Below are 15,173 nucleotides of genomic sequence, written 5' to 3' on the forward strand. Positions count from 1 at the left end.
TGCATGTCTCCCAACATGGTTGCAACTGGACCTTTGTTTTGTCGGAGGGGGCGATGGGAGAGGGAGCGGGCCAGTTGTATGTCCGACACTAGGCATGCAACTGCAAGGGCCGCACCTGACCCGAACTACATGTCCCCCAACATAGTTGCAACTGGACCTTTTGTTTGCCGAAGGGGGAGGCGGGAGCGGGGACGGGCCAGTTGCATGTCCGACACTAGTTGCACGTCCTCCCATGCGCAACCACATATGTTGTAGTCTGCATGCAATTGCAAGTGACACCACCTGAGCAAAACTAGGGTGTGTGTGTTGGGGGGGGGGAGGGGGTTGGTTGCTTGGGCAGACCGATATGACATGTTTATTTTTAGCTTTTTCGTTTTCTACTTTTTTTGTGTTTTTGTGTTTTGGATTTTGTGTTTTTCCTTTTCTTATTAGCGATGTCTAGGATTTTTATTTTAAATAACGCCACTCGACTTGCATACCCATGGGCCGAACAGTCACCTGTACTCTGGCCTTGCCCATCCATGTACAACTTAATATATTTTTATTTTTATAAGATAGTGCCACTAGTTATGCACGTGCCACCCACATGTCAATCGTCCACGCGCAATTGCATGCTCGTTATTTCTATGCAACCTTTTTTCTCAAAATATTGTCATCTGATCGCTCACACGTTGATCACACGCAATTGCATGTCCGTCATCTGCGTGTAACTTATTATTTTATTTTAAATATATTTTATTTTCCCACGGATCACCTAAAACTAGTGATATACACTAAGAGAGAAGTAGATGGTCCCAGACTAGGCATATGCAACATTAGTCTTGTTTCAAATTACATTTTTGTTGATCAGAGAGTGACCTTTAGTTTTCTGCTATCTGCTTCCCCTTTTTAGCAGTTTTTACGACAGGCACCAGGAAGCTCATTTTTAGTTCCACCAAAGATGTTCTCTAATGATCTTAAAAAAATATGTTCTCTAATTTATTTTTCTATTTCTTGTGTCAAAAGTATGTGCTCAAGTAATACAAACACACATTTTTTATGCATTATGTTATGTTTCATGGAGACACACTCCACACCTGGCAGCGTTGACACAGACACTGATATATTTGTCAGGCCAAATACAAAAAAATAACCAACCAAGTAGGAGACTAGACAGCCCAGTACACTTCAGAAAAGTAGGCACCGGAAAAGAAGACAGCCCAGCACGAGACAAGCTTTTGGGAGGACAAAATAAAGGAAAAGCAGCCCACTTAAGAAAAGAGTCGTACACACAGCCCACATGAACGAAGAGGAAAATCAATCGTCTGGGTCAAGCCTATACATACGATCCTGACGTCAGTCGACTGAGACTTCACGAAGTCTCAATCGGAAGTCTCAGTCGACTAAGTCCTAGCTAAACCCTAATTCCATACATAACTAACAAACTGAAAATGGCACGACAGGGTGTTCCTACAATTTCATATAGATAGGAAAAAGAAAGAAAATACAAAGTGGCCTGGTTTTTTAAGAGGGAAACAAGGCCAAAGACCGAAAGAGAACAAACAATGAGAAACAAGTAAAAACGACTAAGCGGTCACCAGACGAACAAGAACAGCACCACCAGCATATCCACCAACTGAAGAGAACTGAGTGGTTTCTTGGAAGACGCCTTCAAAAAGGAAACATTGCACCCACAGGCACCGTTGCCGCTGGCATCGACCCTTGTCGAAGACTAAGGTTTCGCCCAGAATCACCCATGACCAAATCGCTGAAACCATTTGAAAGGGTCCGGACACGTCATCTTCAAATTCAAGAGCCTCGGTAAATTGATGTGCACTAGTAGAAAACGGAGCTTTAAAACCGGTTCGTAAGGGCCTTTAGTGCCGGTTTCATAACCGGCACTAATTGGTGGGCACTAAAGCCCCCCCCCCTTTAGTACCGGTTCGGCACGAACCGGCACTAAAGTGCCACCACGTGGCGTGAGCTCGCGCCCTGGTATGGGGGACCTTTACCAACCGGTACTAAAGGTTTTTTTTTGAAAATTTTGGAAAAAAATTTGATTATTTTTTTTATTTTTAATTTTTCTAAATTATTTGGTGATTTAGTCTTTAATCACCTCTCTTAACTGCTCAAGTGTGGATCACTCATTCCAAATCATCTAACTTCCCGACCGGTCACCCATCCCTCTCACTACTCCAGCCCGAGCACGTTTAACTTTCAGGTTCTATTCTCCTTCGTTTCCAAGTCTGCACTTGTTGTTTTCCTAACAATAGTAAGATGTCAATCCTATTAACCCTCAGGAGTTTAGCTTGAGCATGAAGTCACACATTTCAATGTTTGAGTTTTTGAAACTATTATTCTAAAAAACAGTAATTATTTAGTAACACTAATATTTCTTGAATAAGTTTGACCATAGTTTGACCACAGTTTGACCATAGTTTGACCAAATTTGACCAAAATTCAAAAAATTGAAATAATTATTTAGTAACACTAATATTCTTGAATAATTATGTAGTAAAATTAATACTTCTAGAATAAGTAGTTTGACCAGATTTAACAAAAAAAATTAAAAAACTGAAATTTGACCATATTTTTTTCCTTTTGGAATTTGAGGATTCTAAAAAATTTCAAACAGGCCATAGGCGGTCTCCATCGGATGCGGATTTTCGTGCTGAATTTTTTGATATATTATACGTTTTTTTCCGACATCGTATGCAAAAGTTATAGCCGTTTTACATTTTCCCTACACTTTTTGCGAAACATGTCCAAATTTAAGTTTTCAAATTTTCCTAACTAGTAGATGTAGTAATATAACTACCTCTCGAAGGATTTTACTTTTTGAAGTTTTTATCATTTTCTTTTGATTTTTTCAGAACTGAAATGGCAACACACGGGGGGGGGGGGGGGTGTTAGAGTTTGAAAATTGCCCTATAGTGCCGGTTTGTACTAAAGGTTAGCCCTTTAGTACCGGTTTGTGCCACGAACCGGTACTAAAGGTGATCGTGGGGCCCCAGCCTGACGCCAGCCTGCCATCACCCATTTAGTACCGGTTCGTGGCACGAACCGGTACTAAAGGTTCAACACGAACCGGCATTAATGCATAGTCGTTCGAACCGGCATTAATGGTATCATTAGTGCCGGCTCAAATTCAAACCGGCACTAATGTGCTTCACGTTTAACCCCTTTTCTACTAGTGGTGTCACCTTAAAATTCAAGAACCTCGTGAAACTTATGAACCAAATAAAGAACTTATCAATCAACCTGTCCATGGGGTCAAGAGGCCGACTTATTTTGGCTCTATGCGCCGTGTTAATTATTGCCAGGCGCCAAAGCTGATGGACCCAAACATACGGAGATATTTACGGGACAACAGCAGCGCACAGATTCAGATTCCATCTCGAATTTTATGGGGGAGCAATCCGAAAATGGAGAAGCAGCCAATTACCGTGCAGTATGCACGATGGCTTGGTCGGCAGGGCGCCAGGTGGCACCAGGATAGGGTACTGCTCTCGCTCGCCACGTCGGCCATGGCGCACAACAAAACCCTGGAAGGAGAGAGGGAGAGGGAGAGGGAGCAGTGCAGAGCAGAGCAATGGAGGCCGACATGGACGCGAGCTTGGACTTCTTGGAGCTGGAGGCCCATCTGGTGTTCGATCTCGGAGACGCCGATAGGTACGTACGTGATGAGATGAGATGAATTCAAAATATTGCATTGCTTCTCAATCTCGCGTCAAACTATTGCATTGCTGACGACGTCTGTTTCGCTCTGCCCTGCCTAGCAAACGTTGGATGAGCCTGGCTGACTGCTGCAGCTCGTACCTGCCGGCCGAGGACTCGCTCTCCGGCCTCGACTCCTGCTACAACGACTCCACCGGCTCGCCGTCCACGGCGTCGGCGAGGGCCACCAGGGCCAGCAAGAACATCGTTGAGGAGAGGGACCGGCGCAGGCGGCTCAACGAGAAGCTCTACGCCATCCGCGGCGTCGTCCCAAACATCACCAAGGTCTACTTCATACTAGCTAGTACAGTTTGATTTGATAGGGTTTTCTCTTAATTTGTGCGGCGTTAGATGGACAAGGCGTCCATCATCCAGGACGCCGTCGCATACATCGAGGAGCTGCAGGAGCAGGAGCGCCGGATCCTCGCCGAGGTGTCCGACCTCGAGGCCGGCGGCTGCACCGCCGTGGTGGTCAAGTCGGAGGCCTCCACCGGTAGCGAGGGGGTGGAGGACGCCGGCGTTGGCTTCTCGCCGCCGAAGAAGACGAGGAGGACTGCCTCCTCCTCCATCAACGACCCCGTCACTTCTCCTGCAACGCATCCGGTCCTCCTTGAGGTAAAGATTGCTCGCCGGAGAAGTTGAGTAGCATTTTTCGGGTCTTTGTATATAAAATGATCGAGAAGTCCAAATGTAAATCTAGTGAGAATGTTTCTGACCAAAAGAATAAAAAAAACTTGTGTAACAACTAAAATGTTAGCAAAGAGAAATACTCTATGAAACATTTTATAGACAACAAAACGCTTCCAAGATAACATGGCAAATGTGAAACATTTTGGGGCAACTCTATGAAACAAGACCAGGATGTCAAAACACACCATTGAATAACCGCGTGGTTTATCATTTCTACAGCTGGAGGTGATGCCCATAGCGGAGAAGCTGGCGGTGGTGAGCATGAGGCATGACAACGCGCAACACGTCATGGCGAAGATGTACAAGGCGCTCGATCCGCTCCGTCTCAAGGTCATCACCTCAAGTGTCACCTTCGTGGACGGCCGCACAGTCCACACAATGTTCATCGAGGTAGCCATCCGTGATTTGCTGCATTTCTCGTCCAATTAGTTTCCTCTAGTTCTCCTCCTGATTTCATGAACGAAAAGCTTGCTTCCATCTCTTTCGCTCGGTCGCTCTCGAATTCTTTGAGTGATGTCACATGAATGACATCATAAGGAATGTCACTGTTGGTTATGGGAGTTCATCTATACTAATATAAAAAGACCTAAATGGGCAGATCCAATTAATCTCGGCCATCAAAACATGCAATCCAACGACCTAGACTGCTTCAATGTCGAGCGCTCAACACGTTTAGCGTGCAGTTAATTTCATGTCAAATATAGTCTAATCACATAATAACACGCAAATAATATCATACTTAATATCCGCATGCACTTAATATACTTTCAAATTAACGTGCATTGCACGTACACATTGACTAGTAAATTTAGGAGTCATGTTTTACTTCACAAGGGAACCAAGTCCCTATTTGGTTTCAAAGGAAAATTACGGCAATAGTGGGGAAACACAATTCATACAGAAAGTTTTCTCTTCAGCCCACTTGGAACGTAGGATAGCAGCCCCACCCCCCCCCCCCCCCCCCCCCCCCCCCAAAAAAGTTTTTTCCTATCTTGTGCTCCAAACGAGGCCTAAGAGGGTTGCCATCATCTCTTGTTCTTCAACCCTGTCCAATTTTTGTATGTTCTGCATTTTTTGCTTTTATCATTGGATAACTGAGACGATTTTGCACATGCTCGAAATCCAGCCCACAGGTGGGAGATATTTGAAAAAGCATTGTGAAAAAAAGTAAATGTATAGGCATGATTTGAAGGTTTGGATACAATTTTTCTTGTCTATTATTTAGTTTCATGGATATGATTATGAAAAATATTATTGAAAAAATAACCATAAAAGAATGTATCATCTAACAAATTTTCATCTAACATGTCATCCTAATGGAAGACGACAAAGAAATAATGGGCACCAGTAGAGAATCATTCACCATTTCAATCTCCCCAAGTTCCCCACATCACCGACACCTCATTAGTCAGTGAGAGGCAAGGGAACCACTTATCAATGCTTGGTGTTCATTTCTTATACGTTCTTTGTTAGGTTTGTGTGCTTTCGGCGGTTGAGATGGTGTCATGCCGAACATAGATATTTTGGCTCCATCACTTCCCTGGCATTGTTATCATGGTCTAGGTCTACCATATAGAGCCAATGGTTCTCATTAGTAGTCGCTTCATACTTTTTATATTCTTCCTCCTCAATGCTGACTAGGCATCATTTTGACAAGTTTTCCATGTGAGACGTTCGACCCGTACATGGCTCATTTAAAAAAAATCTTGAGGTGTGCAACTATTAAGTCTCTTTAAACGTTATGAGGTTGGCTCTTTAGACCTTATGAAGTTAGTCCAGCTTGTATGGAATTTGTAACTTCATCATCAGGTACATGGGGAAACATCAAGATGGGATCTAAAGATGTCCGCTTCGAAGGACCTTGACATGATCTTTGGTCTTGTTGTTGGTTTTCATTTCAGGTCTTCTGATCTACTGGACTTTATTTCATGAATCAATAGAGCCATGCCGCTGTTCTGAAAAAGGGATTGCCAGCAAACTTATTGCATAACATAATTTTTCCAATTACGTTGATCAATGACCGTGTTGCCAGTTCATATGACTATGTATTTTAGTCACACTTTCTTTCATACGACTCATTAGACATGCGTTGGCTTGACTTAAGCTTGTGACCACATGGATTACACATATGCATTTGCTAGCATGCACATAATTTCACTACATTTTGTGCAAATATCTGCAGCCATTTATATTCTTTGAAAATCTAGTTATTATATTTTTCAGATGGAAGAAACGGATAGTGTTGAGACGATCAAGGAGATGGTACAGGCTGCACTCAGCCATCTCGAATTCTTGATGTGAGAAGAAGCCCAAAAAAGTCCATGAGTCACTGATGAAGATTAAGTGTCTCAAAGAATGCGTAATGGGCACCCCAACTACTGATGCTCCATCATGATCAATATCATGGAGGAGAGCGCGTGGTTTGGTCCAATCTGGTACTACAACATTCTAATAAAAGTGACTACAACTGCAATCACTTGTATGGCCCAAAAAATAGTAATTGTGCCTAGAATTTATGTAAGCTCATAGTATTAGTACTCCCTCCCTTGGGATTTGTGAGGACATCTCCATACATAATTATAGAACTTCAGTTCAGTTTACATCTTTGTGCACCCAACTACTGGTATGAAATCTGCACTTTAACTTTACCATGGTCGGCATTGCAGATTCTTTTTACATATTGATCAGGGTAAAAGGTAATATAATCTCGAAAGGCGATGGTGTGACCCTCGTCATCACGATCATAGTGAGTTGCAACGTGCAGGTCCAGGTAGAGTATCAGGAGCGGCTCCATGTATATCGGAACAGCCACACACTTCCGCGATAGCGGGAGCTCGCCATCGATGACCTCCTCCTTGTTCTCTTCTCCACGAGAAAAGAGCACGACACTCTCACCGTCGTAGAGTTCGTGGTGCGCGGTGATCTCGCCATAGACATGGTAGACGGTGCCAGTCCCAGTGGCACCGGCCGGGAGGCGCGAGATCAAGGTTGACGTACACGTTGGCCTATATAGCCTTGTGCAGCGCCATGAAGGTCATGTCTATCTTGCGGCCGTGTCTATGACTTTGTTGCACGCGTACAGGTTCACCGTGAACGAGAAGTTTCCATTGTCGTGATCATTGGTTTCGCCGTTGTCCCCCGGGATCTTGATTTTGACCCAGAAGGTGTCCGTCAGGGCGCTCCTCGACTCGAGTATCAGATTGTTCTGTGGATCGACGATGTCTCCTCTTTGCGAGGACCAGATGTGGCAACCAAAGCCGTCGGTGGCGGCAAAGGACCCCGTGAAGTGGAAACGAGGGCGCACGGTGAAGAGCTCCACCCGGTACTTAGAAAAGGAGTAGGCTAAGTTCAGGTTTTTGCTGTCTCCGTTGTAGTCGATCATGTGACCGGGTGGTGGATAGTCCCTCTCGTCACAGCTATCGCCGTCTCCTCGCTGATGTAGTTGGCCATGTCCTGCGGTCTGTAGAACCCCCCATTGTCGACATCATCATACTCGCTAGCTGCTCCTGCGGTCGTCGTCGTCATCATCATCGCCGCTGTCGTTCACGATGACGCCGTCATTGCCGATGCGATGGAGCCCGCTTCGATCATTGTCGCCCCCGACGCCTTCATCGCCGATGCCATGGTACCCATCGCCGGCATTGTCGTCAACCTCTTTCTGGTTGAACTCGGCAGCAGAGTCTTTCGTCTCTGCCGTTCCTGTTCCGATAGCGGGCTCAGTGGTGCATGTCTGCAGGTCGCCCAAGATGGCCCTCGGGGATGGTCTTTCCGGCGGCCCTCCGGCGGCAGCCATACCGCGCACGCCCTTGCCAAGAGTCGCCGGCGGTGATGAAAACCTAGAGCGATCGATCTGGTTGATTAACTACTTCGGTCTCCTGAGACGGACCTTCTAATTTATCCACGTCAGCCATCAAACCTGGGCCGGGCCTGGTTCTGTGTACAGTTCCTGGCCCAGTCGAGGAGGGAGACACAAACCTGGACCGAAACTGGTTCGGCGCATTAACTTCCCTGGACCAAGACCACCGTCCGAAGGGGAAAAACGAGAGAATACAGCGAGAACGGCGGCGGCGGCGGCGGCGCCACACTTGCCGGCGATGTACGCGGAAACGGAGCCCGGCGGCGCCGCGGAGCGCACGGCGTTCCGGCGGGCCGAGAAGCAGTACAAGCTCTACAAGCCACCCAGTCGCAAGGGCAGGTCGAAATCCAGGTCTCTCTCTCTCCCTGTCTCTCTGCCATCTCTGTGCGGAAACAGCATAGCAGAACCCTGACTTTTCAAGCGCTACAGGGGCAAGCAAGCCGGTGGTGGTGGGTTTGGCGGCGGCGGGGACCTGTCCGCGGTGGTCGACTTCCACGCGCTGCTTGCTGCCGGAGAAGGCGAGCTGCCCGCCGGGATCCGGAGGTGCGACCGCGCCGGCTTCCACCTGCCCGTGTTCTGCTTCCTCGACCGGCCGGGTAACTCCACAATTTCTCCCAATATTGCTTTGTTTTCGATACTTACGATTATTCTTGATCCAGTTTGGATTTCTGTTCTTACAAATTTGCAAGTCAGGACATTGCATTTGAACAGCGGCAACTTACAAAATTTCTTCCTGATTCTGGTTTTGGGTCATAAAATTATTTCTTACTCCCTCCGTCCCGTAATATAACAACTATATTATGGGACGGAGGGAGTAATTGTTTATTCCAGTGCTTGTGCAATTTTCACATTAATGCTAACTTTGTCCCAAACATGAGCGGCAGAGAATGTCAAATTTTCATATGGAACTCATGATTTCCCTTAACCCCTCCTATGTGGAACATATGCTATGCCTGAACTATTATGTCAGCAAGTTCTTCATCATGAGTATATCTGTATATGTGTATCCAAAAAGGAGGACGAATGGCATCATAACTTTTGAGTAATTAGGGTTTTGCTTGCCTATTTATGTCAACATTTCAGGTTCCAACACTTGATCGTCACACCTAATATCCATCAATCATCGTAATCTCATTATAATGTTCGTTTGTGAAATAGTACTGATAATACCCTTCGCGCCTCAATTTTTGTAGGATTCTATTTCATCCCTGGTGCTCTATCAACTGAGGAACAATGCTATTGGATCAGGGAAAGCTTGAAAACATTCCCACAGCCTCCTAATAGAACTAACTTGACTGCTACATACGGTCCAATTTCTGACTTGTTCATCGCTGCTAAAAACCAAAAGATTTTGGTTGAAGTGCAAAGTTCCAATGGCCAAGAAAGAATTGAGCAGAATAATGTTGGGGAAAATGCACATCCGGGTAAATTCAAATTTGTGGATGGCTCAGAGATCCAAAAGGAGGAAAGACCTAAGTCGACCATGGCAGCTGCTCTTGTGCGCAAGCTCCGGTGGAGCACCCTTGGCTTGCAATTTGATTGGTCAAAAGTATGTATGTACAATGAATGTGTCTTTATTTTCATTTTTCTTGAATTTAATTCTTTTAGCTTGTGATGGTATTAAAATTTGATGCTTTACATATGAATATGAATAAACCAGCAGGCATAATTTTCTTCAAATTTTTCTGCAGTTGTGACAAACAAGCCCAATTCATTATAATCATATTATGATGATGATGAATTCATAATTCCATGTTAGCGCATAACAAGTTTTATTACTTAAGGAGCTTTGTTTGCTTATGATAGTTCTTCCTTGAAAGCTATTTTTAAGCATGATGATCTCTGAAATCATTATGCAACTAATCCCAGTGTGCATACATCATACGCTAATATCATGATGTAACTTATTCTCGTACTCAGCCATGAAACTTGATAGCTGCAATCTCTTGCGCGGTGCTCGCAGTTAATTAAAATCATGTACTTATTGCACTGTAAGATACGCTTTTGGTCGCAACTGCATATTAACCAGTTCCTGTTTCTGTCAGCGTAACTATGATGTATCGCTTCCACACAACAAGATTCCAGATGACCTTGCTACTCTAGCAAAAAAGATGGCTGTTCCAGCAATGCCTTCTGGAGAAGAATTCACTGCAGAAGCGGCCATCGTTAACTATTATGGTCCAAGTATGTAGCTTGTCTTTTCAAACAGTGAATAACCTAACCTCGTAGATATACTGATATACACCATGGCACATTACCTCGAAGTTGCATGCTTGCCTCTCTGTCCATACAACAATAAGCTTTGACTTCTGTAGGCGACATGCTTGGTGGCCATGTTGATGACATGGAAGCAGATTGGACAAAACCTATTGTGAGCATAAGGTACTACGGTTCAGTTGCTTATATAATGATCTTCATTTGAGTGTAGTCTCTTACTTTTTTGTTGTTTTAGTTTGGGTTGCAAGTGTATTTTTCTGCTTGGAGGGAAGACAAGGGATGAAGCTCCAACGCCAATGTTCCTGCGAAGTGGTGATATTGTACTGATGGCTGGGGAAGCACGAGAGCGCTTCCATGGTAATTTATTTATTTTTAATGGGAAAAATTTATGTCTTAATAAGAAAGTAAACTGAAATACCATGGATCATCAGCTTTGTAGAATAACCCATGGCCTCTATTCTACAGGTGTCCCACGGATCTTCACAGAGGGTGACCAGCAAGATATCTCTGGGCTGGTATCAGAACTATCTGATGATGATGACCGCTTTATATTGGACTACATTCATAATTCAAGGATAAATATCAACATAAGACAAGTATACTGAAGCTACTTTAGTTATTATTGAAAGTTTGCTCTCCTGCTGCCTCTCGGGCCTACACTAGATGAGCAATTGTTTGATTAACTGTGTCTGGAGTTTGTTTCTGAAATGTTGCTGGAAGATGGGGTAATTTATTGATCGGGGGAAGCGTTCATCTTCTTTCAAAGGGTAGGCCTTCCATGGACAGGGCATTTTTGATAGTTTCGTACCCTCAGCAAGACCCCAGTTATCATTAAAAAAATCCAGCTAATGCGAGAGAATGTAAATCACTTAATGGCTTACTGCCTGATGTGTGAGAAGTTGTTCATCTTGAGTATTCTTTTCCAGGAAATTTACTTGCCAATATCTCTATCTGTTGATTCGTTGAACAAAAACGTACCTTCTGCAGTGCAGATGGACAAGCTACATGTAAATTGGTCAGATGGGTTCATATTTTTTTCAGCCAGTGTCCTATCAAATATAGAAATGTTTGGGCACAATTCAAAGTCACGGAGAAGTCAGCAATTTGACATGTGATCTTCTTGTGTTGGCTCTTAGTCTTACCATAGGTCATTATGTCAATATTCAGTCGTCTCCTTAACTGCCTTCGTTTTCGTCCCTTTGTCGATCGATAATGGCAACTCATTGTCTCCATGGAAAATAAGAAATAAAATTGTATTTGCTTAAACTGGATGTTTTGACAAGGTTGTGTCATCAAGGTTAATTGTATGCATTTGGGGTTAAGTGAATGTATGGCAAGAAGCTGTGTACACTATTTGTAGCCTTTCCGGTGGCAAAATGCAGATAATATAAGTAGAACAGCTGTAGTCTTTTCACTTAGCAAAGTGCAGATTACATGAAGTAAAGCTGGATGGCAATTATATGCTTCTTGTATGGGCAGAATACAACCATCGGCTATAGTAGAGGGAGAAGACTGGATGGGATGTAAATCTCTCATCTCATCAAACATGTGAACTATTTCTCAACAATCTCTTGGATCTGCTCCGGAGTCGAGATTGACGCACTGGTATCGAAATCAGCACTCTCCAACTGCTTGCGCAACTGCATTGGCAATAATGTCAAGGTAAGCGTTATGCATTGCTTCTTCTGCTGATAAACGGTCAAAACAAAACTCTGTTTGTGTATGTTTTACTGAAAGGGGACGAGCATAGAGAACATACAGTCTCAAGTATGACAGATTGGCTCTCGGGGCTGTATTTTCTAATTTGAACCAACATCTCCAGTTGCTGCAACAGCAATTAAAAGGATCTAATTACCATCTTCAATACAGTTAAGATGGATGTTTTGAAGAAGGCACTATAAAAACATCTTTGCCTCACCTGTTGTTGCAATTCCTGTTGAGTGTGCATTTTCTCGGCAAACTCTAGAGGCTCAAGCTCGGCCTCGTCAATAGCCATCTCTTCTCTATCAAATTAAATGGGGAAATAATCAGAACATGGCTTTTAGACAATAGTTCAGGTGAAGTTTGTAAACCACAAACTATTCTTGCCAGAGAGCAGAGGGCAGGTAACTGTGGCTTTATATTCATTTTACTTGTTCCGTTTTATAGCTGGTGGATTAACTGATACAGCTCTTTTCCTTGAAAATAAATAAATAAAAGAACACACCACTACACAGATCAATGTGGACTATATTCAAACTTGCACTACCATATAAGTTGTTTTAATTAGAAAAATTAATATGTCACTGAATTATGTAAAGGCCATGCAACATTAGAACTAATATATGAATCTATGGGGTGTAACATACACAAATGAGATCAGAAAACTGCTAAATCCAAAATAGTGAATAAATAAATTAAGGTTTACTGGCAGGTCTCTTAGCCCACTACTAACTCCGTCCGGCTTTATTAGGCCCCCTCTTATTTTGGGCTAAAGTTTGACAATAAATTTCACTAATAAATTGTATAATATGTGTCACAAAAAACTATACTATGAGAAAGCTCTTTCAAATACAAAGCTAACAATATGCTTTTTGTATCATATAATTTATATTTTATTAGTTTGATAGATGATCAAAGTTTGACCCAAAATATACAAGAAAAAAAATCAGTAGGCTCTCACTTGGCAACAAACTGGTAGAATTTAATCATCAAATCCATGTCATTCTCATACACGACGTTCACCTTTCCCAGGCAGCTAATACCAAAACCTGGATCTGATGTTCAGAAATTACATGTCAGCGTAAGTCATGCATGAAACATTACTGTATATATCAAGTCAAAGAAAATCATGATTCATTCAGAACCCTTCTATAAGAAAAATAAATTAGCAATCTTACTTAGCGTACAAGTGATAAGTAGAAGTTTGATTTTTTTTTTTACATCTACAAAGCATTTTATAGACTTGACGCAACAAGGACTCCATGGCAGACGGCGAATTGATTCCAAAGCGCTGAAGATTACAACATGATGCATTTGGACACAGTTGAAGCAGAAACTACAAACATTTGGTGATGTCTTTGCGTTGGTCAGCTATGAGCAATTGGTTGTTCAGATTTTTGACTTGCATCCAAGATCACTACACTGTTGCTGCTGTGGACTCATAGTTTTCTACCAGACCAAACTCACGATCGATTTATCACATAACAAAAGATTGATTTCCTTCATTATTCAGCACAAATATTTTTCAATCGGCATCGTGTATTCTACGTACCTGAAGCTGCGTTGTGTTGCAACCCATCATATGAAGAGAGATTTAATTTAAGAAGTAAAATTCCTAGTAAATGAATACACTGATCATGGCTGTAAGGCAGTGGCAGCAACAGTGGGCTATTGGCTAAACAGTAACTCCATGTATGGCACATGTACTCACTGTCAATACCTAGCATTTGACAGGAAGTATGGACCTCTTCAATAAACTAAATTTCCATACATCAGGATATGTTACATAGCTTAACAAATATGCTACTCCCTCCGATTCATATTAATTGTCACTCACTTAGTACAAGGTACAAAGTTGTACTAAGTGAGCGACAATTAATATGGATCGGCGGGAGTACCAATCGTTGAAATCTTTCTAGTTTCTACATGACTAAATTCTGCATTTGGGCATCACTACTAACATAGACATGGTAGGCCATTGTCAATTCGAACCTCACATCTGCACAAGAATCGCTGGAGCAAAGCAAGCCAGAAAAGACATGGAGCTAAGAATGCAGTTAGGAACATATACCGATCCCCATCTCGCGAAGGATCTCCTCTTGCACCTCGGTGGTCACCGCCACGGCCTCCTGTGGAACAAGAAGAACACACGGATACTGTAAGAGGGAGGCTCCACACGAACTAAACCATCTACCATCCAATCCAAGTCGGTCACATTTCAAGAATTGTCCAAACTGAATGAAATTACAGAGGACCGAGTCAATTCACTTCAATTGCATCTGCACAAATTACAGATACTACTACTGCTGCTAGCAAAGGAATGCGGGGGAAAGAACAGAGAAAGATTTCCAACCTGCTTGTCGCTGACGGCGTCGGCGATTCGGTCCTTGAACTCTGGAACTCCGCGGCAAAGACCACGATTAGGAAGGGGAGGAAAGTGACGGGGGATCAGTGTTGAAGGAAAATAAGTCGGCGGGATGGGATGGGAGACCTGGGAGCGAGGTGAGGAAGGAGAAGCGGGAGAAGAGGTGGAGCAGCTGCTCCCTCGTCATCATGCTCCCGCCGCCGGCCGCCGTCGCCATGGCAGCTCCCCACACTCTCTCCTCGAGTCCTACGGTCCTACCAACCTTTGTGTGGCTCGTGCTGCTCCTCCTGAGCGAATCCGGATCTCTTATGGGCCTGGGCCATGCCGGGCCGTACAGGGCTCATCTAGTTCCGCTCTAAGTTTCTCAATCTGAACAAAAATGAAACAAGTTTCCTGAAAAAACAAACGAGATCTCACTAACTTGAGGAATTCAGACCCAATTTCTCCATACCTGTTTTTGCTAGTAGCAGAGGGCCCTTCGTGCCTTTTAAAAACCCAAGATGAATCACCTCACCTCAGTGGATTTCGAGTAGCTCCGTCGGCTCCATCGATAAGCCACTTGCTTTTTGCAGATGATAGCCTGCTGTTTGTTAAAGCCAGTTCTTTCGAAGCAAATGAGTTGTCTTCCTTGATGGATAATTATTGCAA

At 43.6% G+C, this 15,173-nt stretch overlaps 3 protein-coding genes across 3 annotated transcripts; 2 read left to right on the forward strand and 1 right to left on the reverse strand.

Annotated features, from left to right (window-relative positions):
• The first annotated feature begins 3,391 nt into the window (after positions 1-3,391).
• On the forward strand, positions 3,392-6,988 carry LOC123059873 (transcription factor BHLH6). The gene is made up of 5 exons (XM_044482407.1): positions 3,392-3,651; positions 3,759-3,981; positions 4,048-4,311; positions 4,606-4,776; positions 6,610-6,988. Exons 1-5 carry the CDS (start codon positions 3,572-3,574, stop codon positions 6,685-6,687), a joined length of 816 nt encoding a protein of 271 aa, XP_044338342.1. The 5' UTR covers positions 3,392-3,571; the 3' UTR covers positions 6,688-6,988.
• A 1,383-nt stretch (positions 6,989-8,371) lies between these two features.
• Positions 8,372-11,377, forward strand: LOC123059872 (alpha-ketoglutarate-dependent dioxygenase alkB). The gene is made up of 7 exons (XM_044482406.1): positions 8,372-8,593; positions 8,672-8,838; positions 9,436-9,791; positions 10,288-10,426; positions 10,558-10,624; positions 10,695-10,816; positions 10,925-11,377. The coding sequence occupies exons 1-7, from the start codon at positions 8,481-8,483 to the stop codon at positions 11,062-11,064; spliced, it is 1,104 nt and encodes a 367-aa protein (XP_044338341.1). The 5' UTR covers positions 8,372-8,480; the 3' UTR covers positions 11,065-11,377.
• Positions 11,378-11,847: 470 nt separating this feature from the next.
• On the reverse strand, positions 11,848-14,829 carry LOC123059874 (uncharacterized). Its single transcript, XM_044482408.1, has 7 exons — positions 14,652-14,829; positions 14,514-14,554; positions 14,232-14,289; positions 13,122-13,215; positions 12,378-12,462; positions 12,219-12,284; positions 11,848-12,099 (listed from the first exon to the last, which is right to left on the reverse strand). Exons 1-7 carry the CDS (start codon positions 14,740-14,742, stop codon positions 12,013-12,015), a joined length of 522 nt encoding a protein of 173 aa, XP_044338343.1. The 5' UTR covers positions 14,743-14,829; the 3' UTR covers positions 11,848-12,012.
• Positions 14,830-15,173: the final 344 nt, after the last annotated feature.

The sequence above is a fragment of the Triticum aestivum genome, chromosome 3A (genome assembly GCF_018294505.1).
Source record: "Triticum aestivum cultivar Chinese Spring chromosome 3A, IWGSC CS RefSeq v2.1, whole genome shotgun sequence".
NCBI lineage: Eukaryota > Viridiplantae > Streptophyta > Magnoliopsida > Poales > Poaceae > Triticum > Triticum aestivum.

Coding starts and splice junctions, on each gene's coding strand:
- LOC123059873 (XM_044482407.1), top strand. CDS start 3,572: ATGGAGGCCGACATGGACGCGAGCTTGGACTTCTTGGAGCTGGAGGCC. Junction 3,652..3,758: donor GATCTCGGAGACGCCGATAG/GTACGTACGTGA, acceptor TGCCCTGCCTAG/CAAACGTTGGATGAGCCTGG. Junction 4,777..6,609: donor TCCACACAATGTTCATCGAG/GTAGCCATCCGT, acceptor TATATTTTTCAG/ATGGAAGAAACGGATAGTGT.
- LOC123059872 (XM_044482406.1), top strand. CDS start 8,481: ATGTACGCGGAAACGGAGCCCGGCGGCGCCGCGGAGCGCACGGCGTTC. Junction 8,839..9,435: donor CTGCTTCCTCGACCGGCCGG/GTAACTCCACAA, acceptor CAATTTTTGTAG/GATTCTATTTCATCCCTGGT. Junction 9,792..10,287: donor TGCAATTTGATTGGTCAAAA/GTATGTATGTAC, acceptor TGTTTCTGTCAG/CGTAACTATGATGTATCGCT.
- LOC123059874 (XM_044482408.1), bottom strand. CDS start 14,742: ATGGCGACGGCGGCCGGCGGCGGGAGCATGATGACGAGGGAGCAGCTG. Junction 12,285..12,377: donor AACAGGAATTGCAACAACAG/GTGAGGCAAAGA, acceptor TTGCTGTTGCAG/CAACTGGAGATGTTGGTTCA. Junction 12,100..12,218: donor AATCTGTCATACTTGAGACT/GTATGTTCTCTA, acceptor TTGCCAATGCAG/TTGCGCAAGCAGTTGGAGAG.